This window comes from Lygodium microphyllum, chromosome 3, assembly GCF_053477565.2.
Source record: "Lygodium microphyllum isolate KBCC chromosome 3, Lygodium_microphyllum_v1.1.10, whole genome shotgun sequence".
In the NCBI taxonomy this organism is placed as follows: Eukaryota; Viridiplantae; Streptophyta; class Polypodiopsida; order Schizaeales; family Lygodiaceae; genus Lygodium; species Lygodium microphyllum.
In genome coordinates this window covers 149,366,812-149,384,169 of record NC_141137.1, presented here as the reverse complement: position 1 = coordinate 149,384,169, position 17,358 = coordinate 149,366,812, and the positions used below count along the sequence as shown (strand labels likewise).

Sequence of the window (17,358 nt, the reverse complement as noted above, 5' to 3'; positions counted from 1 at the left end):
ATTATGAGAAAAAGGTAGGTATCTCTTTTTCTACCGTTCCTTTTTTTTAGTTTAATTCACAAAATCGGAATGAATTTGGTGTTCCTTTTTCTTCATTGCATGATGCATCATTATCTTTACACTTTCATTTTCAATCATTAAATGTTAAAATTGAACAAAATACATATGTATCTCACACACTACATTTTCAAAACTCAACTATCCCATCACATTATTCCGTTGCTTCTCCACTTTTATTCACACCATTTACATTTTCATTTCAGACAGCTCATGTCGTACCGCACATCACACCGAGGGGTTATGGAAACATAGGCACATCCTTAGGACCTCATCCTTCCCTTAGTCGGGTGGTGTTCCATCTACTTCACATACATTTTCGGGATCATTGCAGCTTGGGTATCCCCTCCAGTCTCTCTCGAGTGTGGATCAATTGACTCCACAATTTGCCTCCATGGGTTTAGCTAGTGGACGTTTTGGTCATACTGTTGTGCCCCAGCCTCACTTTGGACAGGGCTTTCGTATCCTAGTGCCTTCACCTACATCGACACCTTATGGAAACATTCATGTTCCAGTGCCTCCACCTCAATCGGCACTCATTGGATACTGACAGTCTACTTCTGTCTATCCACCTCTTAGTCGAACTTGATGAGACATGTCACTGACTCCCAAAACCTATGGGATCTTGTGCAAGGGTTGGATTCCCAATCCGATCTTGCACTTGTCTCATAGGAGGTTGTTTGCTCATGGAAGACTAGGAATGCCTCCACTATTGTGGAGCTGATGCAAGGCTTATTGCCTGAGTTTCATTCTCAGCTTCAATATTTTGACTTAGCATCTGAGTGATGGGTACACTTGACTGACCGCTATGCTGCTCGGGATAGAACCCATCGTATCAATCTTGACCATGAGCTCTAGCTTTTCAAAATCATTGATCGGAATGACTTGAAAGTCAAGTTGGCTGAGTATCGGTGTCTTCTCGTTGAATTCTCCACTATGGGAACTCCAAAGTCCTCTAATGATCAGATCACATTGTTTTTAAATAAACTCCCTAGGAAACACTTCAATTTCGTGGAAGGTATAGTTTCAAAGCCTACAATAGCTACATTCTATGAATTTGAGTGTCAGCTGTTGCGTTACGCACGGTTGTTCGATCAGTTTCATATGAACTTCTCTTCAGAGGGGACTCTTGTTGCTTATTCTCAGAAAGGGCAACAAGGAAAGGGAAAACAAAACCAAACCTCCACTCAAACTCAAAATCAATCCAAGGAATCACAAGGAACATCCTAATCAAACCTAAAAAGAACAGGTATTGTCAACATTGTCAAAAGGCTAACCATTTTGACGACGAGTATCGATCAAAGGCAAGAGGTACAACACCAAAACCTAAATCACAAACCCCCGCCCCTCAGTAGGGCAACCCTCTGCAAGGGAGGTAGGGTGATGGCAAGGAGCAGTTTAAAGGTTAGACTCATACTGCCACCGCTCACCCATCTCAGTTGACAACGTTCTCAACTTCAGAGGGCTTGTCTGAGGCCCACATTGTCTCCATAGAGACATCAGATGCGAGTCTTGTCCACGTTTGTGAGTTGTCTCCTGATGAGGTTACTGCAGAGGCCCACTCGTCACAGTCGAGCACTTCAACTCCCGTTTGGATTGTGGATAGTGGAGCTACACATCATATGACTCCTATAGCTGACATTTTTCATTCCTGAGCCTCTGTAGCCGGGCGGGTCCGCGTAGAAAACAACTTCTCGGTAAAGATTCAGGCTCAAGGTTGTGTCAGTTTTGCCATTGACAAGGATCCAGATCTCGCTTCATTGGACAATGTATATCATGTTCCTCAGCTTAGGGTGAACTTGTTATCTGTTCAGCAGCTTTGCCGGTTGGGGCAAGTAGTCTTCTTTACAGTGACCACAGTCGAGGTCCTTGACTCTCAGATTGGTTTAGTGATTGCTTACGGTGAGACACAGCCTAATGGCCCATACCACATGATACATTTTTTGACCAAGCCGACAGTTGAGGGCTCCATGTCCCATAACTTCCAGGCCTCAGCCACATCTCGGGAGTCTACGAATAATGAGCGCCTTTGGCATTTTCGCTTAGGATATCTTGGTTATGAGTCTCTTTATGAGTTGTCACGCCGTGAGCTGGTTGAGGATCCTCCACGCCTGAAGCTAGCTCAAGATGTCTACAAAGCTAAGTTAGATGCTTTCACATTTTTTCTTCTTGGGTGTCGTTGGTTCATAACCAGACTGGTCGTCGTGTCGGTTGTATGAGGAGTGATAGTGGTGGTGAGTTCATCTTCCACGAGTTTTTCAAGTTTCTATAGAAGCATGGCATCTCACGCCAACTTACCTCTACTAATTCTTCTTCTTAGAATGGAGTCGTAGAGCATAGGAACCGGACAATCATGGAAATGATATGCTCTATGTTGTTCGCAGTAGAGTTCCTTGAGCACCTTTGGGTCGAGACTGTTAACACTTCGCTGTACATCCTCAACCGGCCAATTGCGGCTCTTCCTCAGAAGACCCGGTATGAGGCATTTTTTGGCTTTCAACCTGTTATTTTTCACTTTAGAGTCTTCGGGTATTGTGCGTACACATACACACACACACACACTCTCTTGATAACAAGATAGAAAAGCTCACTCCCCGAGCTGATCTCCTTATTTTTGTGAGATATTCTTCTAAACAAAAGTCTATTGTTTGTTTGATCCTTCAACAAACACGGTGATCGTTAGGCGGGATGTCCTCTTTGATGAGAGGGATATCGTGCAGTCCTTTGCACTGGATTTCGATCCGATTACTTTTTCCACATCGTCAGAGATCGTGCCTACTGAGCTTGGTCTACTTCATGCTCCTGATATTTCTGTAGATTCTTCCGCTCCTAAGTTCCCTCCGCGAGACCTATTACCTCACTGGTATCAGCAGACCATGCGGGATTCGGGGATCCTACCATCGGATTCCACTCCGCAGGACCTAGAAGATCTGCCCGGCTTGCTCCTCAGGCATCATTTGCATCACTATTTATAGCTGATTATATAGCACATTCTAAGCCGAATACATGGCAGGAGGCTCTTCAACACCCTCAATGGCGAGAGGCTATGGAGAAAGAGATAGAGAGTATTAACCAAAATGAGACTTGGACATTGGTGGATGGTGCGAGCCACAAGAAAGTCATTGGGACAAAGTGAATTTTTAGGACCAAGCTAAAGGCTGATAGGACTTTAGACAAGTACAAGGCTCGCCTTGTAGTGCAAGGGTTTTGATAGAAGCATGGCATTGATTATGAAGAGACCTTTGCCCCTACTGTGCGGTTGGCTTCCTTTCGGTTGCTACTTGCGCTAGCTGCTCACCGTGGTTGGCCGATACATCAGATGGATGTCAAGAGTGCCTTTCTAAATGGTTACTTGGAGGAGGAAGTCTATGTGGAGCAGCCACTGGGCTTTCCTTTAGGGAACTCTAGGGATAAGGTATTCCATTTGCATAAAGCTTTTTATCGGTTGAAGCAAGCGCCGTGGTCTTGGTTCCATAGGATGGACGAGTTCTTGCATACTCATGGATACCATTCTACCCCTTATGACCCGAACTTATATGTTCGATCTACTTATTCTTATGGCTTGACATATGGTTCTGGTTTATGTTTGCAGGGATACATTGATTCTGATTGGACAGGAGATCTTGACACACGACGTTCCCATGGCGACTATCTCTTTACCTTGGGCACGGCTCCCATTTCTTGGTCCAGCCGTAAGCAGAAGATGATGGTGGCTTCCATGGCCGAGGCTGAGTACCGAGCTCTCTTCAATGGCACCATTGAGACCATCTATTTGAGGAGTATATTGGCGGCGCTTCACTTTCCATCATGCAACTTTCCCACAATTGTCTACTGCGACAACCAAAGTGCCATTGTTTTTGCGGGCAATCCGATCATCACACAACGGACACGGCATGTGGGAGTCCACTTTCACTTTTCTAGAGAGCAAGTTGAGCTAGGGACTATTTGCCTAGAGTTTGTGCCATCATAAGATAATTTTACAGATATCTTGACCAAAGTGGTCAACCGGCCAATTCTTAAGTACATGTTACCTAGGATCGGCTTGGGTACATCCTCTCCTAGTTCTTTAGCTTGATGGGGAGAGGGTGTTTCCCTCTTGCTTTTCCTTTCAGTTTGAGAGGGGGTGGCTTCTACTCTTGATAGTGACAGTGGTGATGCTTACAATTTTTTAGACATTATATTCATTTATTCATTTATTATATTATTGACATTTGTAACTTTATCTGCAGTCAGGATGACATGATTGTAAAATGGCACTTGGACAAGTGAACAATTTCCTTGCGAGGGCATTGTCTAAGTAGCACTGTTGCATAGTATATTGCATGAGCATGATATCTTGCATTTTCCTTTGCATTACCCCATGCATTGGTATTCTGTTCATGTAAACATGCGTCTGTGCACATTTATCCCTTTTCGGTCGTTTGGAGTGGTCGACTCTAGGATCCACCATATTCGTGGCATTGCGCATGGCAGTCTCTAAGGCAGTCTTTTTCAGCTTGCTTGCTTGCTTTGCTTATCTTGCTTGCTTGATATATTTGCTATACATACATCTTAGCCATTTTCTTCGTCACCGACACCCAGTAATGGTAGGGATAGTATATTTAACTTGTGAAGGTCTTGGGTTTGACCATCCCTTATTACTCTCCCGTCTGGGACACGGATACTCAATAGGATGAAAACTAATTTGAAACCCTCACTTAATGCTTAATCTATTAAACCTAAAAAGCCCCTTTAAAAAAAAAAAGTCCATAGTTGGTTCTATCCACCTTTGTAGGCCTTGGTAGGCCACTGGGCAACCCATGTGTACCCTTTGTCCAATGCCCTGTCCTCTCTGGGGTGATTACTTGGGCTCCCTTGGTAAGATAACCATCGCCTCTGTAGTCTTAGTAGGTCACTGGGCAGCCGATGCACACCCTTTGTCCAATGCTCTGGCTGCTTTGGGGTGGGATGCCTTGCCTTGGGATAAAAGATAACCAAAGAAAGTACTTGGCTGGCCTCTATTCTCGTGGCTCCGTTGTTGGGCTTGAGAGGGGGTGTTGAGCTAAAAATGCATTAGCTTTACTTAAATAGCCCCAAAACATGCTTAATTAATGAAGAAACCTTGTTTATTTAAAAGAAACGCGATCCTAGAGGCTTTCAATGTCCCACATGCACATTTTTTTGCAGGGCCCAAACTTTCTATAAATAGGTATGTTGTCCTCCATTCAGTTCTCAATCTCATTTTTGTAGATTTTAGGTGTTTCAGTTTGCTGCCCACACCCTGTTTGTGGAGGACATCTCAGCCGAAGCTGTCCATTGCTGTCTCCATCAATTGGCGTCTGATTTCCAGCCCTCTTTATGTAGTTTGGAGTTGATTCTAGCCACGCGACTATTGTTCTTTTGTAGACCTGCTGCTTTACAGCCTGCCACATCATCACAACCCTGCATTTGCTTCCTGCAGGTTGTCACCCAGGTGCTGTAGGTGTTGATTGGCAGTTTTCTCTCTCCTCTAGCATTCGCCAGCTCCTACGAACTGTCGCCAGGCTGTTCTGCTTGCGTCTGGCAATTCTCTCTCTCTTGTAGGTAGTCCTGGCCAAGGTTGCAGCCATACGTATGTACGGATCGATCCGTATCGTACGGGTCGTATTGTATGGATCCGTATGTTAATGTGCATTGTATTCAGTTTGTTTTGATGCATTTGCAACCTTTTAACATGGATGAGAGTCGAGACTTTTGTTGTGTAAACACTGATTCATCAGTTTATATATAGAGCTAAGAGTGGTGATTGGTGATTGAAGATTGATCTTTGATTGAAAACTGGTTTTGGTATCTGATATTTAATTTCTGAAGTAACAAGTTTTACAATGTGTGGTAAGGGTTTTGTGATTACTGCATATTAGCAAATACCTTATTAGATTGTCTTGTAGGTCTCTCTCACAATTTAAAATGTATTTGGATCTTTTTATGTTTATTTTGATATGAAATGCCATATAGATTGATATATTTTACAATGGTACATAAAAAACTGGTACGTATTTTGGATGAGCTACAACTTTGCTCTTTAACATTGAGAAGCTGAATTTTGGATATGAAATGTGGTGAAGACTTGAGGAAATGTATGCTTAGAAAAATGCAGCCAGCAAGGTTTATTGGCCAAAAAAGTTGGACCTTTGCATGAAGGAAGGTACAACCATGTCTACTGCACACTAGGGGCAGATTTCAGCAAAAGAGCAGTTCTGAAAATAGAGCATGCAACAAGACTTGTGGCGAAAATGTGGAGTGTCATCATTGTGGTAGGAAAGGGCACTACAAACGGGATTGTTTTTAATTGAAGAAAGAGAAAGTCAAAAGCAAAGACACTAAAGATAACAAGGCTGAGAAAAAGGACAGCCAACCTACAAAGAAAAGCTGTTTGAAGATAGAGAATGTAAATGTAGTCACTCATGAGAATGGCAATGACGATGATGTACTCCTTACTTCTTCTTTGAGTGCACATGCATTGATTGTAGATTCTAATGATGGCATGCACACTTGGATACTTGGTTCAGGTGTTTCTTTTCATGTTACACCACATCATGAGTGGTTTTCTAACTACAATGGTGGTGCACGTGGTGTTGTCCACTTAGGGGATAACTATGCACGTAACATTGCAAGTATTGACAATGTGAAATTGGAATTTCAGCATGGCTCAGAGTTTGTTTTGCATAATGTGAGATATGTATCTTAGCTCAAGAAGAGCTTGATAAGCTCAAGGCAACTAGATGATAAGGCTATGATACCATCTTTGGGGATAGTAAATGGAAAATTTGTAAGGACTCTTGCATTGTTGCCAAGGGGTCCAAAAGTGATACTTTGTATCCTTTGCATGTATCGAGTGTGCGTGACTATGTAGTCGCCATAACCGAGCAGCCAAATGTTTCTTTGTGGCATAGCCGGCTGGGACACATGAGTCAAACTAGAATGAAAGTGCTTTCTTACTTGGATTATTTACCGTCTTTGAGATATGCTGATTTTGAACAGTGTGATCATTGTATTTTTGGTAAACATACTCAAACGTCACATAAAAAATCTCTCTAAGGTCTTCATCCTTAGAGTTGGTATATTCAGATGTATGTCAAATGCCAAGATGATCTCTAGGGAGGAAGAAGTAAACTTCCTCCAGAGTTTGATGGAGTGGCAAATGCTTTACGGGTGTAGACATCTATGACTTCTGTCAGTTTTCTTCATACGTCCTCGGTGCTACTTGAGCATGAGGCTCTTTTGTAACTACAAGGGAGACTTCCGTCACATTATGGAGGTTTAGGTGAGGCTCTTGTAGCTTTAGAGAGGGGTTCGAAGATGAAGTCGAAGGCCCATTGTTACCACTGTGGCAAGAAGGGTTATTTAAGGAAGGACTGCAAAGAGTTAGTGGCTTCCAAGAAGAAAAAGGAGCAGAAGACGAAGTGGGATGCGGACTCCTCCGAGGAGTCATCATCTGCTTTAGATTCTGACTCAGCTCCTTTGGTCTAGGTGAAGTCCAAGGCGCGGAAGGGATCCTCTTTTTCGTATCATGGGAAGGGCTTAGTGGCCCCTTCCTCGACTGCTTTCTAGTGGTGGTGATGAGTTTATCCCTCACAACTCTCGAGTGCTAGAGAGAGAGTGTGAGATGGTGGTGAGATGGGGCAGCCATGCCTCATCTATATTTCTATACAGATGTATAGGATCCAGAGAGGGACATCCTTGATGCATTGATTGAAGTCTGCTGGTAGGTACCAATCCTGAAGCTAGGATTGATATCTAGGTTCATGATGGGTTGGTTACTTGATAGCGAGTGGGCGGCTTTCGTCTGGAGCTCACATGAGGGGACACTTTGGCGGTCTGGCCAAAGAAGGGGAATCTATGGTCATTTATATGCTGCGGTATTGGTAGCAGTGGTTTTCAATGTTCTTCAGTGAATCTGAACACTTATGTGTCTACATTTAGTTTTTGTGCTTAGTATAGATCCATAAGATAGGCTGATTACTACTGTAGATTTTAAAACAGCAATTACATACCAAGCTTTAAATGACAGATTTAGGCATCCTGGTTCCTTTACTGTTTCCTTAGTCGTCAAATATGGCAACAATCTTGTGGGATTTTCTTGTCTTGATACTAATATCCAAACTTAGTGTTATCAGTGTGAAATGCAAGTCTAATGTAGTCTCTTGTCAATTCAAAACTTCTAAATATGATGCCTCTCCAGGCTTTGAAGGTGAAACTAAGTACAGAACCCTAGTCGGTTCTTGTATCTTACTCATACAAGACTTGATTTTTGTTTTTCATTTCATGTACTTCTGCCTTGCATGTGCTTTGATATTTAGGAGGCATTATATGGCATCAATTTAGAGGATTGCTAACCAATTGTTGGCTTTGCTGGCTGATTGGGGCACAAATATTGACTCTCACAGATCTGCAACTGGCTTTTATTTCTGTTTGGGCAATGGCTTGATATTTTGGTCAAGGAAGAAAAGTTATAATGCTTCAGCTTCCCCCACAGAAGCTGAAAATACAACTAACTCTAGGGTATCTGTGGTTTGTGTATCATAGACAAATCTATTTCTTTTTGATAATGGCAATTTCATACTAACACCCTCCACTTCTCAATCTGAAAGGGGTAACAGGTTTTGTTTTTTGCATGATTTCCAGTGCAATTATACTGATTTTTGTTGGAAGAGTTGGAAAGTCAACACTTGATTATAGATGATTATTTTTCTTGGGATGGACTAATATAATGCCTGAAAAATTCACATTGTGTGGATGTATGCATGGCTATGCATTTGGAGTGCCACTTGCACTGAGATTGTACTTGCTATGGTCTACATGTCTCATGAGAAGTTATTCTTGTTGTCAAAATGGTGCATATAGCTCACAGTGTGCTTGCCATGCTTTTGCTATGTCAATTATACTGGCCATGCTCTGCATGTCTTCATGATAAATTAATCAGAGAGTGTGCTATTTAGGAGTTTGTTATCTGAAGTGGGCAGAATGATGTTTTTGCTAAGCTACCATCAGTTCCTTTGCATCATTTGTGATTCTCTCGATTACCAATGCATGAGTGTGGCTTGTTGTGCTGCTTTATCACCAAACAATCACTTTAATTTGTTCTCATTGTTCTGTTAGTTAGCAAGCTTGTAGCCTTGTAGTAATTGTATAAATTTCTCATGACAGCTGAATCCTGTGAAGATGTCTTCCCAGCCCATATCTTTCACGGGGACGGAGAAGGTCTCCCTTTTTTGGAACAATAGTTTTCCAACCGGGCCAAGCAGGCTTTTGCGATACAGAACCTATGGTCACCTGTGGTATGTCAGAACCAATAGTTGATATTTCTATTGAAAAAGCTCTAAAATGTGCTCTCTCTTGTGTCAGGTTCTTAATCTTTTTTCTTTGTCATTAGATAGTATGTTCTGTTGAATGACATAAAGCTTGAACATATCATGGTTGATTTTCATTGCAGTAACAGTACCACCCATTAGCGTAGCCATCTAGGCCTCAATCTTAAAATGATGATGTGGTTGCTTTCTCAATATCTCAAAGGTCGCAATTGAATCTCAAAACAAGGAGTTGGGTTATTTTGGAATACTTTGTCTCCACAAAGAAATTGGTTACAGAATGTTCAGGACAGAGGGAGATGGGTCACCATTGGTGACAAGTCTATGGTGCCAGTTCCTGGTGTGGGAACCACAGGCATAGTGACATGGAATGGCAGGAATGTGTCCTTTGAATGGAGGAATGCTGTTCCTTGATGGCCTGGAATTGGGCACACCTTTCGACTTGGTGGAGTGCTCCCTATTCTGTCCTGATAGCATTCCAACCTGGGAATGTGACAACTTACAACTACAGGGAACATCGTAGGAAAGGCCATCTTCCCTCTCCATATGGAAATGCTGCAAAACCTTTGAGATGTACTTCTGCTGAGATAGGTAGAGTAATCCTTTTGACCTATCTTTGAGTATTCGCATGCCAAGACTGTGATTTGCATCACCAAGGTCCTTCATGTCAAAACTGCCATGAAGACTTTGCTACAGTGAGTTCAAGGCATGAGTATCCCTGCCAGCAATTAGCATGTCATCAACATATAGAACCAAGATAATCAGGCTGCCATCTGCTACCTTCTTGGTGTACAAGCAATGATCCACTTGACTTCTATGAAAACCTTGAGACTGCATAAATGTATCAAACTTATGATACCATTCTCTTGGTGCTTGTTTCAGCCCATAGAAACTCTTTTTGAGTTTACATACCATCTTCTCTTTCCCTTTTTCCACAAACCCTTCAGGTTGCTGCATATGTATGTCCTCATGCAGATCACCATGTAAGAATGTAGTCTTTACATCCATCTGTACAAGCTCCATATCTTCAGCTGCAACCAAGTCCAAAATGGTTCTCAATGTAGTCATCTTGACTACAAGAGAGAAGATCTCATCAAAGTCAACTCCATGTTCCTGCTTGTACCCCTTCACAACCAGTCTTGCTTTGTACTTTGGTGAGGAACCAAAAGTGACCTTCATCTTGTAAACCCATTTGCATGGAAGTGTTTTCTGCCCTTTAGGCAACTGCGCCAAGTTCCAAGTGCCATTTTTCTCAAGAGATTCTATTTTTGACAACATGGCTTTATACCATTTCTTGCTGTAGGACGCTTGTCCATTGCTTCCTTGAAGCAAGACGGTTCACCACAGTCTCTCAACATGACATAATCAGCCACATTGTTTGCACCAGGAATGAATCTATCAGGTTGTCTAGTAGCACTAGACGATCTCCTAACCCAATGGTCATTATTTGCTGGCTGTTGTGGATTTTTAGCTTGCTGTCCTGGCATTTCGGCCTGCAAATCAGCATTAACAGCTTGCTGTCGTGGCTGTTCTTACACATGTAGTGGCTCATTATCATGGGCAATAGCTGGCTGATCATTTCCAACATTATTTTCTGCATTTGCAGGTTCATTTACAGCAGGTATTTGCTGTTGTACAGCAGGCACATTTTGCTGTCCAAAATGTCTTTTTTCCTGGAATACAACCCTACAGACCTTCTCAGTCTTTTCGGGCTGTTTATGCATGCGATCTTCCCGGAAGACAACATCATTGCTGCGTACTACTTTTCTTTTCTCGGGATCCCATAATCTATACCCCATTTCACCCTCGTCACCATATCCTAGGAAAATGCATTTACATGACTTTGGCTTTAGTCTGCTGCGTTTTTATTTACAAATGTGCGCAAAAGCCTCGTAGCCAAACACTTTTAGGTGAGCATATAAAGGTGGCTTGCCCGACCATGCTTCTTGTGGAACCCCCTCTCCCCCCAAAGATCTATTTGGTGACTGATTAATTAAGTGTACGGCTGTTATAACAGCCTCTGCCCAAAAAACCATGGGATAATGCAGCAGGAGACAGTATCATACGGACCTTATCCTGTATGGTTCGATTCATATGCTTTGCAACTCCTTTTTGGGGTGGATTATGAGGGGTAGTGAGCTCTCTTTTTATCCTTTTGCTGTCACAAAATGCTTGAAAGGCCTTGGACATATATTCTCCACCATTATACAGGGCGAAGACACTTGAGTGTCTTATCAATTTGATTTTCAACCAATGCCAATAATTTTTTAAACTTGTTAAGCACTTCATTGTTGCTACGAATAGGATAAACACATATCTTCTGTGTAGCATCATCGACAAAGGTGATAAAATATTTCTTTCCTTCTAAAGATAATCTTGGCATCTGACATACATCCGGATGTACTAACTCTAGAGGAGAAGATTTCAGCGAGAGAGAATTTTTGTGAGATGTCTGTGCATGTTTACTATAAATACAATGATCACAATGCTCAAAATGAGCATAACGAAGACAAGGCAAGTAACCCAAACGAGAAAGCACATTCATTCCTGTTTGACTTGTGTGTCCCACGCGGCCATGCCACAAAGAAATACTTGGCTATTCATTCACGGCAACAACATGATCACTGACACTAGATACATGGAGAGGATACAAGGTATCACTTTTACAACCTTTGGTAATCACTCTAGATCCCTTACAGATCTTCCATTTCCCATCACCAAAGGTGGTATGAAATCCATCGTCATCTAGCTGCCCTGTGCTAATCAAGCTCTTCTTGAGCTAAGGTACATGCCGTACATTGTGAAGTGTGAAGACAAAACCATGCTGAAACTGCAACTGCACACTGCCAATATCTGCAATGTCACATGCATAGTTGTCCCCAAGATGAACAACATCATGTTGATTCTCTATATAGTCAGAAAACCACTAATGATGAGGGGCGACATGAAAAGAAGCACCTGAATCTAGAATCCAAGTATGCATGTAATCATCCGTATCTGCAAGTAAAGCATGTGTACTAAAGTGTGAAGAGACCAAGAGTACGTCATTCCCACTGTCACTGCCATGAGTGACTACATTCACCTCTTCAATTTTGACACTGCTCTTCTTAGGCTGACTCTCTTTATTCTCTTCCTTGGTATCATCTGTCTTCTTGCCCTTTCCTTTTTCTTTCTTTCATTTGTAGCAGTCACGTTTGAAGTGACCCTTCTTGCCACAATGATGGCATTCAATATCCTTGCCATGTGATTTACTACGTCCCTTGCTATCAGATTTACCTTTTTGCTGTGATCTGTCTCTAGTATACAAAGCTCTGGAAGACTTATTGGATGCATTGTTTTGCTGATTCATTTCTTCCATGAGTAGAGTACTCTCTACATGAGCATACAAAAGAATCGCATTAGAATTGCTCATAGCAGTCCTGAATGTATCCCAACTCTCTGGCAGAGTGCAAAGCAAGAACGTAGCGCTAAATTTTTCATCAATTAAGAACTTCAAGGCAACGAGTTGGCTGAACATGAAGTTAAACTCACTCAAGTGAGTAGACATTGCTGTGCCCTCTTTCATATGCAAATCCATAAGCTTTTTCAGCCAATAGGCTTTGCTTGCGGCACTCTTCTGTGCATACAGTTCTTCCAGTCGAGTCCAAATAGCATATGCAGAATCCAAACCTTCAATGTTAAATAGCAAGGCATTAGAAGTCGATAGCGCGATGGTTGAGCGTGCAAGCTCATTTAACTCATCCCAATCTTCCTGTTCCATATCTACAGGCTTTGCCCCCTTGGTCTTAATCGGCTTTGCCTGCTTCTTCAGCAATAAGATATTGTAGCACTGTTTTTGCTAGACTGCAAAGTTATGTGCTCCTTCAAGCTTCTTAATGTGCATGAGATCACTGCTGTCACTGCTGCTAGCTATGATTTTCAGCCCAAATGTGACAAAAAATTTCAGCAAATGCAGGGCCAAACTGTCACACAAGTGACCAAGGTACAAACAAGTACCAACCAGCAATAAATGACCACGTAGATGCAGAAATTTCAGATTTGTAGATAAATTTTCAGAAGCACTAAACCTTGTGCTACAGCACTCCACAATTGATTACAGCTGTCTCAAGGAGAAATACATCACATTGTATACGAAGTCCCAAATTTTAGCTGCAATTTCTGTTGTACATGCACCCATGGGCACTAAATTTGATATGCACAGTCAAAAGCCCCAAAATTTTTGTGCTCAAAGCATCAAACATACACCTGCACTGTCTCTGACATGCATAGAATAGGCCAATTTTGCCAAAATAGAGCAATTTCAGCAAAACCCCAAAAATTTTCAAGTGCTAGACGTCCAAATTGCATGGAATTAAACCCACATGTACATAAAATGACCAAATGGTACACAAATTTTACCCAAACAGCAAAACCCCCAAATTTCACAGGGTCCAATGTGCATCAATGTCAAGAAATTGGGCAAATTTCAGCCCGCTTTTTGCATGCACATGAAAAGCCCCAAATGGTGGAGGCAAAATGTCACAAATTCCTGCAATTTCTGAGACAAATGGTCTTGTTCTGCATCATAATCTCCAAATCCAGGAAAAACCCTAAATTGTCGGGCCAAAATTGCACAGATTTGGAAGCTGTGCCTCCATGCGTAAAACCCTGTTAGAGGGAAAAGGGGATAAGAGAGATTTAAAAAAAAACCTAATTTTTGAAAGATGTGACAGGGAGGGGGTTGCGTTGACCTGCCAGCCTGGGTCGCGTTGGCGTCTCCAGCCCGTTGCGTGGCTCCTATCCCGTCCGTCAGCGCCCTGTTGGTCGTCGCCACATTGGTCCCGCCATTAGCACCCCACTCGTCGCCGTGTAGTCGCCCGTGAAGTCGTCAGCTTGTTTGACTTTGACGAGACGTCGTTTTTTGCCCGTCTGCCTTTGTCATGGTGTTTTCTGCTCGTTTGCCTTCGTCTGACAGTCAACTGTCGCGTGACGACAAGTGTTCCGTCAGCATTGCTCCTTCTTGTTGAACCTGTCGATTGCCTCTCTTGCATACGAGTTTACCTTCGACTTGTCTCACCTACTTGCTCGCGACCTTGAACTGTCGCCTTGGTAGTCGTTTCCTCACCTAGCTCATGCCTGACGTCTCGAGAAGCGTGTAAAACTTGATGGCTATGTTACCAGTTTGTTGAGCTCTAGGGCGCGAGGAGTGAGATACGCAGTGCTTGCTAGCAGCGCACAGAGAGAGAGAGAGAGAGAGAGAGAGAGAGAGAGAGAGAGAGAGAGAGAGCGAGAAGAGTAGAGAGTAGTGAGGAGAGTGAGCACGACTTGTGGGTACAATCATGAGTGTACCTATATGTATATATGAATGTACAAGTGTGCTAAGGGTGTGTTCACACCCGAGCACATATAAAAGGCACGAGTGCCCTTTATTCCCAACAATTTAGGCTGATCTCTTTACAATTTTGAACTCTTTGGGTTGTCACAAATGGCGAACAACAATTGGATTCAATTTGCCGCTTGATTTTGGTGCAATTTGGGGCACAAATTGTATTGAGAATACTTGCATGCAAACCAGTCTCATCGTGGATGTGTAATCCCCTTTAGATCTGCTGTAATTCCTTAAATTCTAATTTCTGCCCTATGTAAAGAAATGCTCTACTACAGTAAACATGAAAATAATTGTACGACAAGTGCACAGACTAATAAAGAAAGAAAATTAGTGTTAGGGTAAGACAATGACAATGAACATAGGGAATAATAATGTATGAATACTAAATAGAATACAATGCTCAATGTAGCAAATACACTATATAGTGAATAATATTGACCCTCGAACTTTTGTATCTTGAGGACCAAGGTAGAGAATATGACTTGGAGAGTGTGTCCTACTCTGAAAGATCTTGCAACGTAGCAAAGTGGTGGAATTGGATTCAATGCGTTAGAAGGATACTTGGGAGCTATGTAACTTACCACTAGGCAAGCATGCTATAGGTACAAAGTTAGTTTTTAAAGTTGAAAGAAAAGTGGATAGTTATATGGAGAAGTACAAAGGCCAACTAGTTCAAGGGGGGCTATACCAAGCGACAATGCTTTGATTTTGAGGAGATCTTTGCTCCTATCTCTTGCACTACCAACATCAGATGTGTTGTTGCACTTGTTGCGTAATTTTAGTGGCAAGTACATTAGCTGGATGTTAAGATTGCCTTCCCCATAGCTACTAGGCTAAAGGAGTACATGTCACCCATGACCCAACGACTGGGCTTTGAAGTCAAAGGCTCGGAAGACAAGGTATGCTACTTGAAGAATTTCTTTATTGCTTAAAGCAATCATCACTGGGTTGATATGCCCGCACCCATTCTTGTTTGTTGCATCTAGGTTTCCATAATAGTCCTATAGAGGCTACTCTTTAAACACAACATAAGGATTCTAATTCATAGATTTTGTTGGGTGAATGCTCAATTGCACATATACACGTGTGAATGTGCACACATTCATAGTGAATAGTGAACAACAAGAGAGATAGAAGATATTATTGAAAGGTCATATCCACAAATGTGGGAATGATAGAATGAAAGTACAATCCTTTAGCACTATAGCACCACACCAAGTAGGTGTTCATACACGGGAAAAAATCTTGCTTTTAGTTATAAGGTAAAAATTGTGAGTAGATCAATGTGTAACAAATGTTTGGTACATGCACTTGGGTACATGTATTGATGCAATTTGGACAAATTACCCTAAAAAATTTTGGAGCTTTTGATCAAAATTGTCAAATATGTGCCCGAGAACGCCTTGGGAGCAGAAATTGTAGTGAAATTTTGGGGATTTCACATGTAATTGATGCCTTGGTACCTAAATGTGTCAGTAATTGCTTGAGGAGTGCAGCAATATACGTTTTTTAAATTCTGAAAATCTATTTACAGATTTGAAATCTTTGCAATCTTGGGATTTTCATTGCTGGTTGGTACTGGTAGTGTACCGTGGTTACTTCTGTAACATTTGGGCTTGCCTTTGGTGGTTGCTTAGTTAATTTGGTACTGTAAATTATGGCTTGAAACAGTGACAGCAACAATCTTTTGCACATCAAGAAGCTTGAGGGTGCACATAATTTTGCAATATAGCAAAAACAATGCTACAATGTCTTGGTGCAGAAGAAACATGTAAAGCCTATCAAATCAAAGGGAATAAAACCAACAGACATGGAACAAGACGAGAGTGGGATGACTTGGATGAGCTTGCCCACTCTACCATCGAGCTCTCAGTGTCAGACAACTTGCTCTTTAACATTGAGGAGCTGAATTTAGTATATGCAATGTGGCAGAGGCTTGAAGAATTGTGTGCTCAGAAAAGTGCAGCCAACAAGGTTTATTAGCTGAAAAAATTAATGGACTTTCGTATGAAAGAAGATACAGCCGTGTTTGTACATTTGAATGAGTTCAACTCAGTTTTTAGTCAGCTGATTGCTTTGGATTTCCATATTGATGATGAGTTCAAGGCTACTTTCTTGGTATTCACTTTGTCTGAAAGTTGGGATACTTTCAGGATTTGAGTAACTCTAATGCTCAACTGTTATACTCTGATGTGGAGAGTTCTTTGCTGATGGAAGAACTCAATAGGCAAGATAACTCAACAAACAAGTCTTCTAATGCATTGCACACTAGAGGCAGATTTCAGCAAAAGGGCAGTTTTGAAAATAGAGCACGCAACAAGTCTTGTGGCAAAAATGTGGAGTGCCATCATTCTGGCAAAAAAGGGCACTACAAACGAGACTGTTTTCCATTGAAGAAAGAGAAAGGCAAAAACAAAAACACTAAAGACAACAAGGCTGAAAGAAAGGACAGCCATCATGCAAAGAAGAGCAATGTGAAAATAGAAGAGATTAATGTAGGCACTCATGAGAATGACAGTGATGGTGATGTACTTCTTGCTTCTTCTTTGAGTGCACATGCATTGATTGCATATTTTGAGGATGATATGCACACTTAGATACTTGATC

At 41.9% G+C, this 17,358-nt stretch overlaps 1 protein-coding gene across 2 annotated transcripts in view; it reads left to right on the top strand.

The window, feature by feature from the left end:
* EMB2759 (embryo defective 2759) overlaps positions 1 to 17,358 on the top strand; it is a 70,411-nt gene that overhangs the window by 34,722 nt on the left and 18,331 nt on the right. For both annotated transcript variants that reach the window (XM_087674897.1, XM_087674896.1), the window contains exon 3: positions 9,223 to 9,353. In XM_087674897.1, the coding sequence (XP_087531023.1) occupies positions 9,238 to 9,353 (116 nt within the window). In that variant the 5' untranslated portion in view covers positions 9,223 to 9,237. The remainder of the gene's footprint in view (positions 1 to 9,222; positions 9,354 to 17,358) is intronic.